A 20,338-nucleotide genomic window follows, 5' to 3' on the forward strand; every position below is an offset into this window, starting at 1 on the left:
AAAACCATTACAGTTACAATTAAGATAATGGTAGGTTCAGTAAAAACTCTTTTTTTTTTTTAACTTAAAAAAAAAAAAAAAGATTTCTAACCCTTCAGGAACAGGAACCTTCTTCTGAGCTTTTGGTGCTACTGGATTAAGTTCTCCAGTAAATAATGCTTGTAAATCTTCTGCTATTTTCTCCCCTTTGGCTTGAAGTTTAACCAGATGTTTCACTAAATGAAGAACTGAACAGGCCTGAAAACATTCAATATAAATTCATGCAGTGAAAGTGATTTTTAAAGAAATGTATATATGAAATTAAGAAAAGTAAGCAAATTATCCCAGTTATTTTTAACATCAAAGTACAGTTCAATTATACCAATAAAAAGCACTAATGTGGTTGTTATTGATTTCATAATAAAACATCTCATATGTATAAAAAATAAGTGGAACAAGTACGAAGGAAGCAGGAGTTTAGTTGTGATTTAGAAGCAATTACTTTACTAATAATATTTCTAATAACTAGTGATATTGTTGCTATTATGTAAATTGCTCTCTATAATTTATTCAAATTATAGAGAGCAATTTACATTTTAATCATTAACAACTAATGGTAAGAAGTTGCTTTTCAGTTGCAGCCAATCATTTTCCACCTCAGTACTTGGCTTTTTTTTTTTTTTTTTTTATTTTAAACATACAAGTTTCTTTCCTTATGGGATACACGCACAGTGTGATAATGAAGAGCGAGAAAGTGAAAATCATTAGAATATATAGTAGTGAATTAAGAAGAAGTGTTATAACATAAGTTCCTTTAACACTCCTCTGAAATAGGTGATTTTATATCTGTTTTACTGTTTGTTTGTTTTTTAATTAGAATAATTAGTTTTTATAGTACACTGCTACTGGTTTCATGTTTTTATTGTATCAGATACACTTTTGATATCTCATTGAAATATTGTAATATTAAAACAATACTGTCAAATGGCACCAAAAACAAGACAGCAACAAAGTGAAATGCAATCCTGAATAGTGAGATTATGAATGAGGATTGCCCCAAGGAAATCATGCCAATTCAAAACTAATGAGGAAATCGAAAATGAATTAACTCTGCAAATCAAGGCTAAAATGAATTATTAGACACATGAATAGGAAAAGTCAAAAAGTGATTAGAGAGGTACAGGAAGGACAAGAAAGGTAAGAAGCAAACAGAGAAATAACAACGCAGTGAACCAGGTAAGATAATGTGTAATAATAATCAGATAAGTTGAATATTACAGAAAGTTTCACATTTGGTCAGAAATCCTATTATATCCTTTCCTTCAATGCTTACACAGTGATCAGAATATATTATGTAACTTATGGAAACAACTGAAGAGATGCAGAGACAGCAATCTTATTCCTAACTGCATCAAGCTAGAAAAGAAATTTACTTCTGCTAAAACACTTTGTATCTATGCACGTACAGAGAAAGAAATACTTAGAGAACAAATTCAAGCAGCTCATAAAAATCTAGCAATGACCCAGAATCAAGTTTTAAATTTACAATCCGAACTCTCTAGTTACATGAATCCAGATATTTTGAGTGTGATTGAAAGAATCACTGATAATTCAGCTAAGGTAATAAAGAAAAATTTAAGACCAAATTTCATACTTTAAAACAATGGCAAAATTTGAATGTCAATCATACAAATCTAACCAATCAGGATATCTCTTCCCTGGAAAACAACTCCAACAGTGAACAACAAACAAGTAAGATGAGGAGTGACCAACCACATGCAAGCAATAATCATGTGATCAATCTATCTAGCCACATCTTAAATAATGGTTAACTTGCATTACTCGATAAAGGTCTAAACTTCAGAGTAGCACCTAGAACTGTTAATAAACTGGATGTTATATACCACATAAAAAGAGGCATTAAGTCTCTTCCAAATAATATAGCTGATAAAATTCATTTAGAAACCAGCAATGTTTTGAATAAAAAGAAAACCATATGTAGCAATCTCACAAAAATAGAACTAGCAGCAATCAAGTCAATAAAAGCTAATCAAGATATAATTATAACAAAATCGGACAAAGGTAATGCAGCAGTCATCCTCGACAAATTGACTTACATCCATCAGATGAATCAACTAGTTAAAATATAATAAATTTAGTTTAATCCTTTATCCAAGTGTGAGCAAACAAAGTTTGCGCCTGAAAGTATCTTCAGGACTGGGGTAAGGTAGTACAACACCGGGCAACTCGTTGCAAAGGTGGGCCAAGCTAACATCACTCTCATCTCAGTATCTCCCATAATGCAAAACATCTCCTTGCGGATATGTATAATGTTATGCATTAAGGGAAGGGCCACTAGCCAGACTAGTTTCGACCTTTATTGAGGTTTCTTCAGTGGAAGCCAGGTCCAGACGTGGAGATATCAGGCAGAATCAATAGTGAGGTCATCTTTACCTATAGGAGTTGCCAAAAGGTGTGCCACCTTTTTATTAAATTACTCTGGATTTAGAGAAAGATGTTGAAAGTTTATTTTTCACTTGGTTAGACTATAATAAATTTAGTTTAATCCTTTATCCAAGTGTGAGCAAACAAAGTTTGCGTCTGAAAGTATCTTCAGGACCGGGGTAAGGTAGCACAACTGGGGACTGGGGTAAGGTAGTAGAAGAGACTTCAATAAAGGTCGAAACTAGTCTGGGTAGTGGCCCTTCCCTTAATGCATAACATTATACATATCTGCAAGGAGATGGGTTTTGCATTAACGAGTTTCCCAGTGTTGTACTACCTTACCCCAGTCCTGAAGATACTTTCAGGCGCAAACTTTGTTTGCTCACACTTGGATAAAGGATTAAACTAAATTTATTATAGTCTAACCAAGTGAAAAATAAACTTCCAACAACTAGTTAACTATAATCCAACGAACAGAATAAAGAAAAAAATGGTGAAATTACTTAAGTCTGTCACTTCTTGGCCATCAGACACCGTTAAAAAACTTATACCCCATTACACCCATTCTTCCAGAATATATGGTGTTCCCAAGGTACACAAACACAACGTTCTGCTTCGGCCGATATTTGAGGGAATAGACAGCCCTAATTATCACCTAGCCAAGAAATTAGCGTCAACACTGAAGGAGTTGGTAGGTCATTCCCTCTCCTACATAAAGAACACACAACACTTTATAAAAATTAAAAACATAACACTCAGCAAAGATGATTTATTAGTCAGTTTGACATTTCAGTCCTTTTCACAAATGTCCCAATCAGTGACACAATTCTTCTCCTACAGAAAAAATTTCTGCCCGACATGTTTATAAATAATTTTGTAACCTAATAGATAATAGGACTCTACCTTTGATGTAAGGGTTTTTTTCCCACCAGAGGTCAGGCAATAGTTGTCAAGATTGGTCAGCAACTTTAGCATGCCATGTAGATTGTAGTGCAACTTGTTTCTCTGTATATATGCATATGACCTTAATGTGAAGCTCGAAATGTCAAGTGTTTATTTTGGTTTATATGAAACTAAAGTTATACTCTGACACGGTAGTTGTTTCCATATGTTTCATGATGTAAATCCTATTATACTTCACAAGAAATTATATTCTTGTTTAATCCTTTATCTAAGTGAAGGCAAAGAAACCCTTTCAAGTCTTGCAAGCTGCTTCATTGTGGTGACACCGGACAGAACAAGTGAAGTACATGAGGAATATTATTATACGGCCACTTACCTGGAGTGCAAAGACTAATCACAGGAGAATCGATCTATCCACACAATTCTTCTTCTTCTTCTGCAGCTTCTCCCACTTAAGTGGGGTCACTGTTTGTAATGAGTCTCCTCCACACCCTCCTGTCTTGGGCTGTCACCACATCCAAGTTGTTCATCTTCAAGTCCTCTTTTACCAGCTCCCTCCATCTCTTCTTTGGCCGCCCATGCTTCCGCCTTCCTTGCACATCCATCTGCATGACCCATCTTCCCACATATTCGTCCTCCCTCCTCATCACAGGACCAAACCATCTCAACCTTGCCTCCTGTATTTTCGCTCCTAAGTTCGTAACTTTCACTGTTCCCCTGACATAGTCATTTCTCAGACAATTCTTTCTGGTCACACCGCACATCCACCTAAGCATTCTCATCTCTGCTACTTCCATCCTGCTGATGTTATTTTTCCTCAGGGCCACAGTTTCTATAGCATATGTCATAGCTGGCCTCACTACTGTCCTATAAATTTTGCCTTTCAGATTGATCGGCACCCTCTTATCGCATAACACTCCAGCCATCTCCCTATAGTTTCTCCAACCCGCTTGTATCCTACATCCCACTTCCTTCTCAGCTCCTCCATCTTCTTCCACTGTTGAACCTAAGTATCTAAAGTCTCTCACCTTCCTGATGACATTTCCTTCCAGCTCCAGATCTGTCTCCTGGCTGCCACCACCCACTGCGCAACACATATACTCCGTCTTACTTCTGCTCAGTCTCATACCTCTCTCTTCCAGTACTTTTCTCCATCTTTCCAGTTTAGTTCCCGCTTCTTCTCTTGAATCTACACACAGCAAGATGTCATCTGCATACAGCATTGTCCAAGGCGCATCTTCCACACATCATAAAATCTATCCACACAATCTATCATAAAAAGAAAAAGCACTCAAAACTGAGGGCAACTATTCTACTCATTCACCACTCTTCAAGCAAAAAAATCTGGTCCTCACACCTCCTACTGACCACACCTTTATTCCACTTCCAGGGATGACCCCCCCCCCCCCACCCGTTCTGGTTCCTCTAGCAAAATGCTGAAGCATTTCCCTTGCATCTAGCCTATAAAAACCCTTTAAACAACTTAAATGTTTCTATCATATCCCATCTTTTTCTCCTATCAACGAACTTCTGCAATCCACACACCTCCAATCTATTCTCATAGGACACTCACCTCTGAATCCTCTCCACTGCTTCCACATCCCCAAGAAACAAAGGGGACCATACTTGAGCACAGTAATCCAGATGTGGGTGTACCAAGGTCTTATAAAGAGGAATTATAACTTCCTTATCTCTACTTGTTAATATGTTCTTTACTAACCAAATAATCTTATGTGCTACCTTAGCAATATGTCCTCTAAACTTTAACTCTGTCTACCACCACCACCCCTAAATCTCTAGCTTTATCTATTTCATGGAGTACGTGCCATCAATGTGATATACAGCTTGTAATCTATTTATTCTAAAGTGCATAACTTTACATTTCTTGATATTAAACTGACACCCATTAACTTTTTTCCATACTGACAGCCAATTTAAATCATCCTGCAAGCTCTCCACATCGTCTTGATAACTATTACTCACATCATCAGCAAACAACTGAATATTTCCTTTCAAGTTATGTCCTATATTATTTATGTACAAATTAAACAGCAATGGTCCCAGCACTGAACCTTATGCATACTAGTCACCTATTTTTGCCTTGATTCTGCCCCACCATATATCACTTTTTGATATCTGTCCAGCAGTCACCCTCTTATCCACTTTACCAGTGTCATACCCATCCCCATTTGTTCTAATTTCCGTAATAGCGTTCCATGCAGTATTCTGTCAAATGCCTTTGCAAAATCATCATGTAGCCATTTCCTTTATCCAACTCAACTAACTTATAAAAAGTTAGTAAATTACTAAGGCATGACTGACCCTCATATGGTATCATATTTTTACCAATTTTTCTAGTACTTTTACCACCACGCCTGAGATACTGATTGGTCTATAATTTGCTACTGTAGTCTTAAAACCTCCCTTATGCAAAGGAATCATTTTGCCTCTTTCCACTCCCTTGGAACTCTATCAGAGCAGAGACTTACAGCTTAGTCAAAGACATTGCCAGTTCTGTTGCAAAACCTTAGCTGATATCCACATTAAGATTCTACAATATCCTAAGAACCTTCAATTCATTCACCTGTATTCCCAGATTAGTTTCTGTCACATAGGTTAAACAGTAACTCCACTATGAAGATATATGCTTGCAAAGTGGTCACAAAATAACTCAACTACTTTATCCGCTTCCGTCTTCGTGCCCATCATCACTCATTAAGGTTAATCTTCCACAGTCATTCTTCCTCTTACTTGCCACATAACGAAAGAACTCTGGTATTTCCTTTGGCCTGCTCAGCTATATTCTTCTCATAATCTGATTTTGCCTTCCTTGCCTGAGCCTTGTATACTGTTCATGAGTTTGCTGGTCACCTTTCTCTTTATATACCTTCCATAGCATTTTATTCTTCTGCAGCTCATGCTTAATGATATTACTCATCCATCTAACTCCTACCCAACTAACCCTCCTTACCCTGGGTATACAATTTAATAACTGCTTCTTCTAGATTATCCTTAACTATATCCCATTCACTACTAACATCCTTACCCTGCAGTGTTTTATGCCATGGTACAGAGTTAAGCTTCTTCCCAAGCATGTCAATCACCTATCTTGTATTACAAAATATCCCTTCTTGATAGAACATTCCTCATGTTTTACAATTTCCCAAGTCAAGACCGCATGGTCACTTTCACCAATTGAAGGCAATGTTGTCTGTCACCTTGGTTATGGATAATTCTTCTGATCCTATGACCAGGTCCAATATTCTCCCATCCCTAGTTCCATTCATCACATGCTGTATTAAGGAATCATCTCTCTGCAGGTGTATAAATTCTATTTCCTTTTTTGCCATGTGATCTTTCTTTCTTCCTTCCAGTCTATATCTCCAAAGTTTGAAAGGCCCCCATAATAATCACTTGACCTGTGCTCACTGTACCAATTTGGCGATGCATGTCTTTCAGATCATCTGTGGAACTCCCTGGCCTATAGCAACACCCAACTGTATATTTTGTCTTACTGTTCTTAATCTCACATCAGATTTCTTCAAATGAACAGTCACCCTCCGGCCTGTCTCCTATTCATTTTGGTTGCAATTCATCTGCTATCATCAGAGTACTCCTCCCCCAATTCCTATCTTCCCTGAATATGCTAAACCCTTCGCATTCAAATCCCTGTAAATACATCTCCTGTTAGTCCAGTCTCACTAATGCCTATAACTTTTGGCGAGGTTGCACTAATCAATGCCAAAATCTCCTACCTCTTATTCCTGATACTTCTGCCATTAGTATATAGAAACAGCAGCATCCCTTTATTCCCCCACCCACCTTTACTTTCTGAATTGACTAACCTATTCAATATTTTTGCTTGAGAGACTAGATTCCTCACTTGGTCATTCTCACACTTACTCGCTTCACGGGTACCTTCACACAAACTCACTTGCTTTCACCTTAATTGCTTATGTTTTGCTGAATTTGCTTGGTGAACAAAGTTCTCTCCAAACACCAAAACCATTCAGATGCAGTCCATCCACATTGTACAAATGTGGTTAAAAGAAGGTAAAGACTTAGAATCTTCACCTTCTCACTCTTCAGTTTTGCCTCTTCTAACAACTCCTTTACATCCTCCCTCATTCTCACCTCTCAAATTATTTCCTTCGACTTACCTTTTTTGCACCAGGATGTCGTGACTAAAATTGTGAATTTTTGCACCTGGGAAACACAAATTTTTCATACTTTTGTTAAATATTCCCCTGATTATTGAGTCTCCATACATAATTTTCTCCTCAACCTGAGTAAAGAAAGATTTCTTTCATCTGTTGTTAATTCTCCATATTCTAGCTATCTTGTCTCACATATACAAATAATGGACCATTCACAGCATGGTACTTCTTTTTGCAGAATATTGAGTTAGCTATGTTGATATAATAATCTAATGTTCTACATTCCAATCATAAATCTGTTTCTCAGATGAAATTCACATTTAAATATCCATAATTTGTATTGATTGAAAGATCATTGTCACCTGTAGCACATTTTTCATCATCTTTCCTAGTATCTTCAAACAATGACGCAGTTCTTGTTTGTGAAGGTGACATCTGAGCCTTCATGACATTCTGTAAAGTTTCCTTCATATTCAAATAGTGGGTAATTAAGGACATAGTGGAACAACTTTTATGCCTACGGTGCTTCTACCAGGATCACATATTGGATTTTTATCCATTTTTTTGTGTTTTTTCACCTCGCTCTAATTTTCATTAGAAAATTAGAGCATTATAGTGTATTAGTGTAGATTTTCGTGTTTCTAGAGCAACAGTTCCCAACCGGTGGTACGCATACCCCCAGGGTACATGCTGGACCATTCGCACATATCAGGGGTACACAAAAAATAATCAGTAATGGTGGAAAAACAAAGATGTAAAATAAATAAGTTGCAAAATGTTAGTTATGGAACAATAAATGTCAGTATTTAAAAACAAGGGGTACAATTTATAGAAATGGGTTTAAAAGGGGTACACAAGCGGAAAAGATTGGGAACTACTATTCTAGACTATTAGTATATTTATAACATTTTTATCGTGTTATTTTCTGCGTGGCACCAATTTGATGAATAGTGGCAGCAAAGACCATGTTGTCCTGCGATTTGAATTTCCAGGATATTATTCAGTGCTGTGTATGTGGAATGCATGCGTAGAAAATTAAAGAATATGTGGAAGGAAATTGAAACTGGAGAGAGAATATGTATTGAGTGTTTTAAAAGTGAGTATCTGTTAGGTGATGAGAACCCAACAAATACTGATGATAAGATGAAAAATGAATGTTAATAATGTTGAATGTGTGGCTGTGGAAATATAGGAGAACAAAATGGATATCAATAAAGAAATAGTGTGCTTAAATATTATCCTTCATAGGACAAAGTGTGAAATTAAAAAACTACAGAAGTGGAAAGAGTTAAGCAGGGCTGAAAAATGAAAGAAGCAGGTGATTCAAAAGAACAATAAAGACCGACCCAACAAAAACAAGTTGAGGAGAAAATTATGTATGGAGACTCAATAATCAGGGGAATACTTAACAAAAGTATGAAAAATTTATGTTTCCCAGGTGCAAAAATTCACAATTTTAGTCACGACATCCTGGTGCAAAAAAGGTAAGTCTGTGTCATAGACTTTAAATCTGCAAATATAATTGCAGTAGTAAAGTTAAAGGATAAACCATTAAATATATCTGTTATACAAGCAACAACCTCAAATCTTGACCTGGAATTGGATCTCTTTTATGATCAAATTAATAACCTGATCTGTGAAACACCCAAGAAAGACTTCCTAATAGTGCAAGGGGATTGGAATGCAAAAATCAAGACAGATATAGCTCTCCTTTGCCAGACATTTTGGATTAGGAGAAACAAATAACAGGTATGAAACTGATAGAATTTGCTTTACAGAATGATCTCATTGTAACCAACAAATTTTTTTACATGAAAAAGTGGACCTCATTCATGAAAGTGGTTGCAATTTATCTCAATCTCCTAGATGGAAGAACTGAGAATCTAATTGATTATATACTCACAAAAACTAAACATAAAACTTGTATAAGCTCAGCAAGAACTAGACCTTTTCCAAAGTGCCAACATTGGAAGTGACCATAATTTAGTAACAGCAACATTTATGTTAAAATTTGGAATCCAAACCACAAGAAAAATAAGAAGACAAAAGTTTAATCTTACACAAATCAAATACCACTAAAGAACTGTTTAAAACAAATGCTGCTTCTCCTCTTTCTAAAATCCTTGCTGACTTTCTTCTTACCGACAGTGTTCAAGGAAAGTCACTGAAACAGCTGGAAATATCCTAGAAAGCAGTATTAACAAACCTTGGATTACTCAAGAAATATTAAGAGCTTTGTGATCAGCGAGAAAATGACGACTAATCTGGCACACTGGGAACAATAATGACCAGTATAATTATGTAAATAGATTAAAAAAGAAGATAAAATTTGCAAAAAATAAGTGGTTATCTGAAGAATGCAAAGAAATTGAGGGTAATTCTTCATAAGAATAACCATACAACAGCATACCAAATAATTAAGAAATTAAGATAACTTATTTTTAATGGTATTATCAACACCAAATGAACTATTTTTTAAAAAATATGTTTATTAACTTGCTTATATTTTGCCGACTTTCAAATTAGCATCTTCAGAGCACAACACAGCATGTACATAAGTTACAGTGAGTAAGTGAAACAATACAAATTTTAACAGACAAAAGATCTAAAGTCCTAATGTTGTAAAAAAGCATTACAGCTATGTGAGAGTCACTTTTAAGATAATCTCCCAAATTTTTGGCAAATTAATGCAACCATATTTGTTCACAGCCAATGGTTGACTCAAAAAATAATCTTTCCAATCTGTAACAACTTCTAAATAGGACATTCATTTTCTGTCATCTAATTCTATGTGAAGGAGTGTCCAAAGAGTAATCTGGCAGTTCTGACTTGCCATAATAATGGTAGTGAATGTATTTTTTATGTCTTCCAGATGAATGTTAACAGATCTTCCAATCTGTCTATAGTAGACCAAGTCACAGTCACAAGAAACTTCATACACTCCAGGATGTGCTATCCTTAAGTGAGTTTATCCTTAAGAGAGCAGATCAAAGTTGCTAATTTAACATGAGGTTTGAAGCCCATGTTTTATTAGTACTTTGGCTATCTTTTCTGATGTACCGTGACATAGGGAATAGGAATGGTAATGTGTATTATTTTATCTATTTTGTAGGAATTGTAGCCATTGTTTAAGAAAGTATGGTGCAGATATTTGAGTTCTGTGGACAGAGCTATATCATTAGAACAAATGGCTCTGTGTGTAAGTGTTTTTAAAATACCATACCGTTGGGCTGAATGATGATGCGATTGTTTACGTATTTATTTTCCTGTGTTGGCTTTCTGAAAGTGGAAAAGAATAGTGATCCATGTGAAATGTAGCTGACTAATGTGTAAAGAAAAGGCAAAATTAGATTCTTTTTCGACTTCACAGTGGAAAAAGAATCTAATTACTGATTATTGGGTATTGGCTGTTGAAGTTAGAAAAAAAAAATCAAAAGTGTCTTGCCCATGGAGCCAAATGGCAAGCACATCTTCAACAAGCATAACCATACTAGGTGCTTGTATGTAGCAGTAGTAAGTATTTGGTTTTCAAAGTGTTCCATGTAAAAGTTTGCTAAAGGGGGAACCCACAGAAGTACCATTAATCTGTTTGTAGAGCCCCCCCCCCCCCCGTGTAAAGTAAATTGCATACATAGTAAATTTGAGTAATTCAAATATATCGGGGGGGGGGGGGGGATTTAGACTTTATCAAATCAAGTGTCTATTAGTCATTTTTCCATGACTCCACGCAAATATTACTCTGACCCGCTCCACCTTAATACACTCTAATTAGTTACTTTAAGCCAGCACCGTGTGGATGAAATGACACTGATACCAAGTTGCAACACATTTAAACTTGGCAAGGAATTATATTCTTGTTTAATCCTTTATACAAGTGGAAGCAAACGGTTTGCACCTGGAGTATCTTCAGAACTAGACTACTTGTATATAGAGGCTGATGACTTCACATCAAATGCCTTAGAATCCTATAATGCAAAGAGGCATATTTGTTTAGTGTCTAGTCTATATAGTACAGTCACTTAAGCACATGCAAGCAATGGTGGATTTTTGTAGCTACAAGGATTAAAGCAAATTAATTTAGTGTTTGCAACTTTATAGGTTATGGCTAGACAACAACAACAACAAAAAAAAAAGCAACATTAATATGAGAAATATAACATTAGTGGTTTTAGTGCATTAAACCCTAAGGATGATATACTGTTTGAAATTATAGTGGAAAACTAGAAATTCTCTTAAATTTGAGTGGCAAGACAAATGTGACAATCTGTTTATAAACTTCATGTATATGACAGCTTGAATAGCTGAAGGAGTGAGCATTTAGGTTGCTCTTATAAAAATATTTAGCCAGCAACATACAATATATTTTAATAAAGATTTTCACAAATTTTAGGCATATCAAATTAAGAGTTTGTGGCTTGTGACTTTTATTACTGTGTGCACAAGCTACTGCACACGCTGAACACTGAATCTAAGACTGGAAACTTGCACATGTGGGGCGGAAATAATTAGAGGGAATATTGGTGATCAGTGGTGTACCCCAGGGATGCCTTGATCCATTGTTATTGAACAATGTTAATGACATTAGGAAGGATTTGACAGGAGGCATAATTAATTACTGATGATGCAAAGAAAGGTGGTGTAATCAGCAAAGCAACTGACATGCAGTACTTGCATGACTTGAATAGGTTGGAATGTGAAAATGGCTACGAGTTCAATGTTAGTAAATGTGAAGTTATGCACGTTGGTGTAAAGATATCCAATGATGCATTAAATTGGCAGGATTACATACTATAAGAAACTGATCAGGCTAGTGATCTTGGAGTTTTAGTGGATATGAAGTTGAAATTCAGGGGCCATATTGCAAAGATTGCAAATACAGCTCAGAGGATAACTACAATCGCAAAATAAATATTGACATTCAAGAATAAGGAAGTCATTATAAGGTCTTGATATGACCTCATCTGAACTATTGCGCACAGATCTGGGTTCTGGTTTTCAAGTGCTTCATACGAAATATCACTAAATGCAATTTTTCATTTCATGTAGGGTGGGGAGAAGATGAGAGACCATCCATGGAAGTTGAGAATGAATTCAGTCAAGAAAGGGGTGACAGCTAGATATTTTCTCTCATAGAGCAGTGCATGAATGGAATGGCTTGCCTTTGAAGGAGGTAAGTGCAGATACTATGAATGAATTCAAGAGAAGGTATGACAGATGGTGTGGGTGACATGTGCCTGATTCCTGAGAAGTGTCTCTTATAAAAATATTTAAGATGAAGTAGGTAAAGCAGATGACAAATAACTGATTGAAATGTGATGGATGAGACAATATGTAGCAGTATCAATGACATTTTGATTTCTTCTCCTTCTTTTATAATCTCGCTCTTCATTTTGATTCACACTGTACAGGAAATGCCAGGAGACCCCTATACAGCATAATGATAAAACTATACTCCAAATTTACTCAAAAATGGTTAACACGTTCATTGCCAAGCTGAAAATTGGAATTTCGTGTGGTGGCCAAATTTTTTATATTTTTTTATTTAGTTTAGAAACTTGATAGTGACGTCCACGGGATAATGCATGATCGGCCGTTCGGTGAGAACTCGCATCATGCGATATCGCATGATTGGCAATGAACGTGTTAAGCCTTGCAATTTAAAAGTTGTTTGCAGGGAAAGGAAGCCAATACATAACACACACATAAATTTTCATTTTAGTCCAACAAGGCTCCGAATTTCCAAGGGACCATCAGCCAATGCAAGAAACAACAGCATTAAGCATATGCCTATCAACTTATTTTTAATAAAATATTGCAAAAATGCAAGTCACATGATCTTTACATAAGTACATATTTGTGAATAATGAAATCACCTTAAGCAGCCAATAAGCAGGGGGAGGGGTTGTTATACTCAGAGACAATTTCCATTAAAATTGATTTATGAAACTAATGTGTAGATATGCTTAAGTGTTGTAATTTTGTGGCTTAATTCACAATACTAAATGAAACCCAGAGAAATATCAATGTTTGCATAAATAAATATTTATTTATTTACTGTAAATAACATTTTCAGATGTTTGCTGTTTAAATACACCAACACTGTATCTAATGTGTCTGGACCATGGGACCAAAATGCACAGAAGCCATTTGTATAATGCAGCCAGGCTACTGGTTTGTATAACTCATATATGCATAAGAGTGAGGGAGGATAGGACTATCCTATCAAAGGTCTCTCTAAGTGGTATGTTAGTAAATAGGAAAGGAATATACAAGCTAATCACGATGTCTGAACTTTTAAGGATGTGATTATTTAATAAATCTTTCAAGTGAACAGAAATTTTGTTTTACAATGGAGAAGTTATCTGTGAGGGGAGGAAAAACGACAGACAACTGTTTGGCAAATCTGTATGTAGAATTCTATACAATCAATAACTGGCTATTATTTCTTTCTGTGGTCAGGATACTTACTACACCAAGTGACTAATGATGGCAGTTACAGGAGGTAGATCATACATCACATGTTCAACATGTCATTATTTCAAATTTACAGAACATGCTGGTTATTTCATATGGAAAGTAAAGTACGCAAATAAATGTGGGATAGAAATGAGTACCTTTTCCCAGAAACTTAGAAAACCAAGCACTCAACACAGTTATACCAAAACAAATGTGCGGCTGCATTATGTAGATCCGCATTTCTCAAACTTTTTGGAACACTTCACAAATCGAGAAATTTTAACAGAACACCTTGGTTAGAGTCTAGTATCATTGGTCTCGTATTCAATGTAAAGCTAAGTGCACACTATCGCAGCAGCAGACTGTATAGCATCGCAAAAATGCAACAGTGCACACTACACAGGCATGGCGGGCTGGCGCACATCGCATTGACCTTGATTGTGACCACGTGTTTCCTAGAATAGATAACTCCGTACTTCACTCACACTCTGAGGTGTTGACAACAGCTGACCGCTGTTGTCAACACCTCAGAATAGCACAATCCATATGCAAAGTCAGGAGTACCCAATTTTCAAACATTTTTGAACTTGTCGCAGCATTTAAAACCATTCCAGGCTCATATTAATTTTGATAATTTTTCATGGAACACTTATTCACTTTCCGTGGAACACTGGTGTTCTGCGAAACATACCTTGGAAAACACTGATGTAGATGATGTGTTTGCTATTAGGTCCCATTGTGCAGACATATTAAATATATTTTTAGTGCATTTAACACATCAACTGCCAACTAAAAGATAACTCTTAGTTCACCATTTATATTAGAACTCCAAATATAAGTTATCTCATAGAGTATTTTTTGTATTGATTATCAGTATACTAGTCCCATGTGAGAGTATAAACTTTCTATCAGCAATCCTTTCTTTTAGTGTTGCAAAGTGATCAGCATTCATTTTGGAAATTATGGACTTTACAACCATGTTATAAATAACTCTTTTAATTTGCCGATGTTTCGATCTTCATATTAAGATCATCATTTGGAGCACATACAAATATACAGGACAAGCTGAGTTACATTACATGCAGTAAGCTAGAGAAACAATGATCTGATAACAGGTTATTCTACTGGCATGAGCTCTAGTGAAAAAAAAAAATACAAATTAATTATTTAGAAACTACATCACGCTAAATTCTATTTATGATATCATGAGCAAACATTCTTTCTTATAGATAGTTTTCTTTCAGTAACAATTATGTCCTATTTTAAGCATTACACCTGTTATTTTTGATTTAGGATTCTGGATTATCTACAGTCCTGTTTATAGTTACTCTTAGAGAGGAAGGTTCCGTGGGTCGAAAACGTGCCTTCCATATGTTTGGGATTTTTAGACCATCATTATTGTTCAGTTGGGGTGGTTGATAATAATCTCACAGGCTTCCTTAAATTTGAATTCATACCATGTTTTGGTGTGATGTAAACAACTGGTGCTTTTCCAGTCAATTCTATGCAAGGTGCTCAAAGGCAAGATCAGAAAGGCCAGCTTCACCATAGTTATTATATTTAATGTGTCGTTTATGTTCTTTTTGTCTGATAGGAATTGTGCATCCTGTTTTCCCTATATATGGTATGTTACAGGCGCAATAAATACGGTATACTCCAGGGTGGGCCTTTGGATGAGTTGTAAGCTTTTTAATTTCGCAGGAGGTTTAAAGGTGGCTTTGAGGTTGTATTTTTGTAGTATTCTGTTTATTTTATCTGATGTCCCTTTAATGTAAGGAATGGTTATAGTTTTATTGTAGTCTGGTTTATCTTTGCTTTTTATTGAGGTCATGTACAGAATTTTGTTAATAGTGCTTTGGCTCTAACCATTTTTTAGAAAAGTATTGCTGATAACTTTAAATTCGTCTTTCAGTGCATGTTCATTGGAGCAGATCTTCAAAGCCCTGTTTTTTAGAGTATTAATGACACCTAGTTTCTGTGTTGGGTGGTGGTAGGAGTTTATGTGTATATATTGGCCAGTATGTGTTGATTTCCAGTAAACAGTGAAGGAAAGATTGCCAGAAGGAAGACGTGTATCTAGAAACGGAAGTGCGTTCTGTTTTTCAATCTCAATTGTGAATCGTATGCGTTTGTGTTGTTTGTTTAGTTGGCTAAGGAAAGTGTCTAGCGGCCATGGGACCAGATTGCGAAAACATCGTCAACATATCTAGGCCAGACTTTGGGTTTTAAAGGAGAGGAATCTAAAGCATGTTGCTCAAAATGTTCCATATAAAAGTTAGCAATGGGGGGATAATGGTGAGCCCATGGCTGTGCCTTCTTTTTGTAAGCAGAAAGCGTTTTGCCATACAAAATAACCAGAACGTAATACATGCGCAAAGGGCGCCGTGATATCTGGAGGAAATTTGTTCTGTAAAAGAAGGATTGTGTCATTGATTGGGACATTTGTAAAGAGGGCAGAGACGTCAATATTGACTAATAAATCATCTTTTTCTAATGTAATGTCTTTGATTATGTTTATGAAGTGTTGTGTGTTTCTGATATAGGAGGGGAATGACCTACCAACTCCTTGAGTGTAGCCACTAATTTCTTAGCTAGGTGATAATTTGGTCTATCCCTTCGACTATCGGCGAGAGTGGTGTGTTTTGTTAGTGTATTTCCACTGGCCCATCCTGGAGTATACCGTATTTATTGCACCTGTAACATACCATATATAGGGAAAACAGGATGCACAATTCTTATCAGACAAAAAGAACATAAATGACACATTAAATATAATAACTATGGTGAAGCTGGCCTTTCTGATCATGCCCTGAACACCAGTTATTTACATCACACAAAAACATGGTATGAACGCAAATTTAAGGAAGCCTGTGAGATTATTATCAACCACCCCAATCTGAACAATAACGATGGTCTAAAAATCCCAAACATAAGGAAGGCACATATTCGACCCATGGAACCTTCCTCTCTAAGAGTAACTATAAACAGGACTGTAGATAATCCAGGATCCTAAATCAAAAATAACAATTGTAATGCTAAAAATAGCACATCATTGTTACTGAAAGAAAATTATCTATAAGAAAGAATGTTTGTTCATGTTATCATAAATAGAATTTAGCTTGACGTAGTTTCTAAATAATTAATTATGTATTTTTTTTTCCACTAGAGGTCATGCCAGTAGAATAACCAGTGATCAAATCATTGTTTCTCTAGCTTACTATATGTAATGTAACTTAGCTTGTCTTGTATATTTGTATGTGCTCCAGATAATGATCTTAATATGAAGATCGAAACGTCGGGAAATTAAAAGAATTATTTATAACATGGTTGTAAAGTCCATAATTTCTAAAATGAATTTCTATCAGTAATATAATCACACAAGCTCTGAAAACACTTTTACTAAAGAAAAGTTTCTATTTACAGTGACAACATCAAATATATATCAACAATTATATATATTTGAAGAGAAAATACTACCAACCTATTGTTATCATTGGCAAGTTTACAAGTTAGGCCAATGACAGTCAACATGTTAAAGAGTCAACATCCAAAAACCCACTTTATAACAGAAAAAAGGATTAACTGTTTGCCCTTCTAGATAGGTTAGTTACACATATTTCAAATGCATCTCAATTTAATACAACTTATAATTTTATTAATTTTACTGTACAAAAGTTAAGTAAGCTGCATAAACAGCAAAGCAAATAATGTCATGTTGTAGTATGTTATTTTACTGTAAATTATTTTTGTTTCTTTAATTTTCTTTTTCTAATATAAGCGCAAACTTTTTTTTGTAATTATATCTACTTCATTAAAAATGAAATGTGAAATTAATATACCTGGAATGTTTGTTAACTGCAATGCAAATGTTATTATCCTAAACATACTAGCAACTGCAGGGTGGTGGTTCCACTTTCTACCAATGTGCGCAATAGCAAACCAATTAATCCAAACAAGCCAAATTTGCATTAATTTGGCTTGTTTGGATTAATTATAAGTTTCTGGTTTGGATTTGTTCACTATTTTAGTTGAGTGCTACTTTTTTTGACTGTCTCTAATATATTTATTAATAGTGTTGTGTGTTTTTAATACTGTAAACAAGCTGACATTTGTAGTGTTTTATTCATTTTGTGTGGCTATAAAAATGGATACATCTCCAAGAAAGAGTTCAAAAATATGTACTCTTTCTCAGCACACAGCCATGACTAAAAAAAAAAATTGCCAATGAGTGCTGTGTTGGTTTTGGTTCTGTTAATACGATTTTAAAGAGGTTTAGGGAGACAAGTACCATTTCTGACAGAAAAGGAGAAATGGTACTGTTGGACTGTTGAGGAGCGCCATTTCTTTGTCCAAGGAGAGCGAGTATGTATGTTTGCAAATCAGCAACTGAAGACTTCTCCCACCTATCTTCAACAAACTCCTAAACACCCATTTAAAAAGATGTTCTGGGATTGTTTTACAAATGACGGTCCAGGATCACTTGTGCTTGTTGACAATATGATGATACATAAAAATATTAGAGAAAAGAGTGGTCCCACAGATCCAGAAAGACAAAGAACTCATCATCCAATATGATCTCGCTCCATGCAACACTTCAAAAAAAGGGAAAGAGTTTCTCAAAAATTACAATATCCAATTGCTTCAGTGGCCAGGTAACTCTCCTGACATTAACCCAATAGAAAATTTATGGGCCATAGTGAAAAAGAGACTTGGAAAATTATATGGTGATACAAAGGATAACTTAATACAATCCTTTATAAAACTATGGTTTCGAGAAGCAGTAATAAGAAAAATGTTGTTCTACACTGGCAGAGTCCATGCTTAAGTGAATTAATGAACTTATTAGGAACAGAGGGGCACAAATTATTTACTTAAAAAAAAGTTTTAAGTAAAGTTGGAGTTTAATTTTTGTACAAAATTTCTTGTGAAATTAAAATTTTTCTTTAAAATGCGACTGTTTGGATTAAGTTGTTTACTACTGGTATTTGCTATTATGTTCTACTCTTTAGTCAAACCATACTTTTTTGTTACCTTTGCTTAAAAAAAATATAGCAATGCTATAGCCTTTTAGAGCACTTCTTTTTTTTTTTTCTTTTTTATCAACAAATGCAAAATAATCAGATATGATAACTTGGTAGATAGTAATTTGGGAACTACTAAATATTTGGTGGTTACTAAATAAACTTAGTATTACTCATCTTATCACAAAAACACATTGCACACAAAAAATTTACATTACTAATACAGACTGTACAGAATTTATAATACTGTAATAAAAAGAAAAACCTCTCGAAAGTTGAGTGATAACTTCAAAATATTTGGCCATTTTCACAGACAGCAAAATCAATGTTCCATTTTTTACAACATAAGAATTGAGCACCAACAATAGCAATCAATGACATGTACAATACTAGAAGCAGATGAAACAAAATGTGCTGACAGTCAACAGCTCATGATTATGACGCTAAGACATGAACATTACACAAAATATTATCATCAGTCACCAAGTAGTCAGGGATCATCAGTAATTAGGCCTCTCATCAAATCCAGTTTCCATACTTTTTTTTTAGACTTTTATAGTATTCTGTTTTTGCCTAGAAAAATGAAGAAATAGTTCCAAACCAACAAAAGAGTGCTGTCTCATATAAACCTGACCAAGTTTTAAAAATGTATAAGTCATTAAATAAGAAAGAAAGATCATCAAGAATTCTATACATAGCTACCCATAATATGGATGCTCTTATCAATGCTAACAGATTAATAAATCTAAATAAAGAGCTGTAAGGTATTAAATGGGATATAACTGGAATAAATGAACATAAATGTAAAGGAAATACGATCCAAGATCTAAACGATGGGAATCCACTAATAATTGGAAAATAAAATGAAAGCAAACATAGTGTTGGTTTTTTGATTAACAATAAAATAAAAAAAATAAGTTAGAAGATGTAAAATTCATATTAGAAAGAATCTTCCAAAATCTCACAATAAGACTAAATAATAGATTTACCACAAGAATAGTGCAAGTTTATCTACTTACATACAGCAACATGGATGAAGAAGTAGAACTTGTTTACAGTGTATGTTTGTCTACCTACATGTAGCAACATGGATAAAGTAGAACTTGTTTATAGTGCATGTTTATCAACCTACATGTAGCAACATGGATAAAGAAGTAAAACTTGTTTACAACCATCTACATTATCTTTCAGAAAATGGTAAACATTAGCTAACTCCATTGATAAATGTTTTGAAGATCAGAATTTAAGGTGTGAGTAGTCATGTGCATCTTGATCCATGGGAGAAGGCTAGTAAGGGTTTCTAATTTTTTTTTTACATAAAATATAGTTGTTTTTTGTGTGTGTTTATGCATCTCTCACATATGCAAGGTCAAACAT

The 20,338-nt window shown here is 35.0% G+C and overlaps 1 protein-coding gene across 3 annotated transcripts in view; it reads right to left on the bottom strand.

Moving 5' to 3' along the window:
• Positions 1 to 20,338, bottom strand: part of g (adaptor-related protein complex 3, delta 1 subunit-like garnet) — a 563,264-nt gene that overhangs the window by 251,912 nt on the left and 291,014 nt on the right. For all 3 annotated transcript variants that reach the window (XM_090410782.1, XM_090410781.1, XM_090410783.1), the window contains one exon: positions 92 to 237. In XM_090410782.1, the coding sequence (XP_090266908.1) occupies positions 92 to 237 (146 nt within the window). The remainder of the gene's footprint in view (positions 1 to 91; positions 238 to 20,338) is intronic.

The sequence above is a fragment of the Typopeltis vanoorti genome, chromosome 20 (assembly GCF_054136105.1).
Source record: "Typopeltis vanoorti isolate ZY-2024b chromosome 20, IOZ_Tvanoo_1.0, whole genome shotgun sequence".
Taxonomy (NCBI): Eukaryota; Metazoa; Arthropoda; class Arachnida; order Uropygi; family Thelyphonidae; genus Typopeltis; species Typopeltis vanoorti.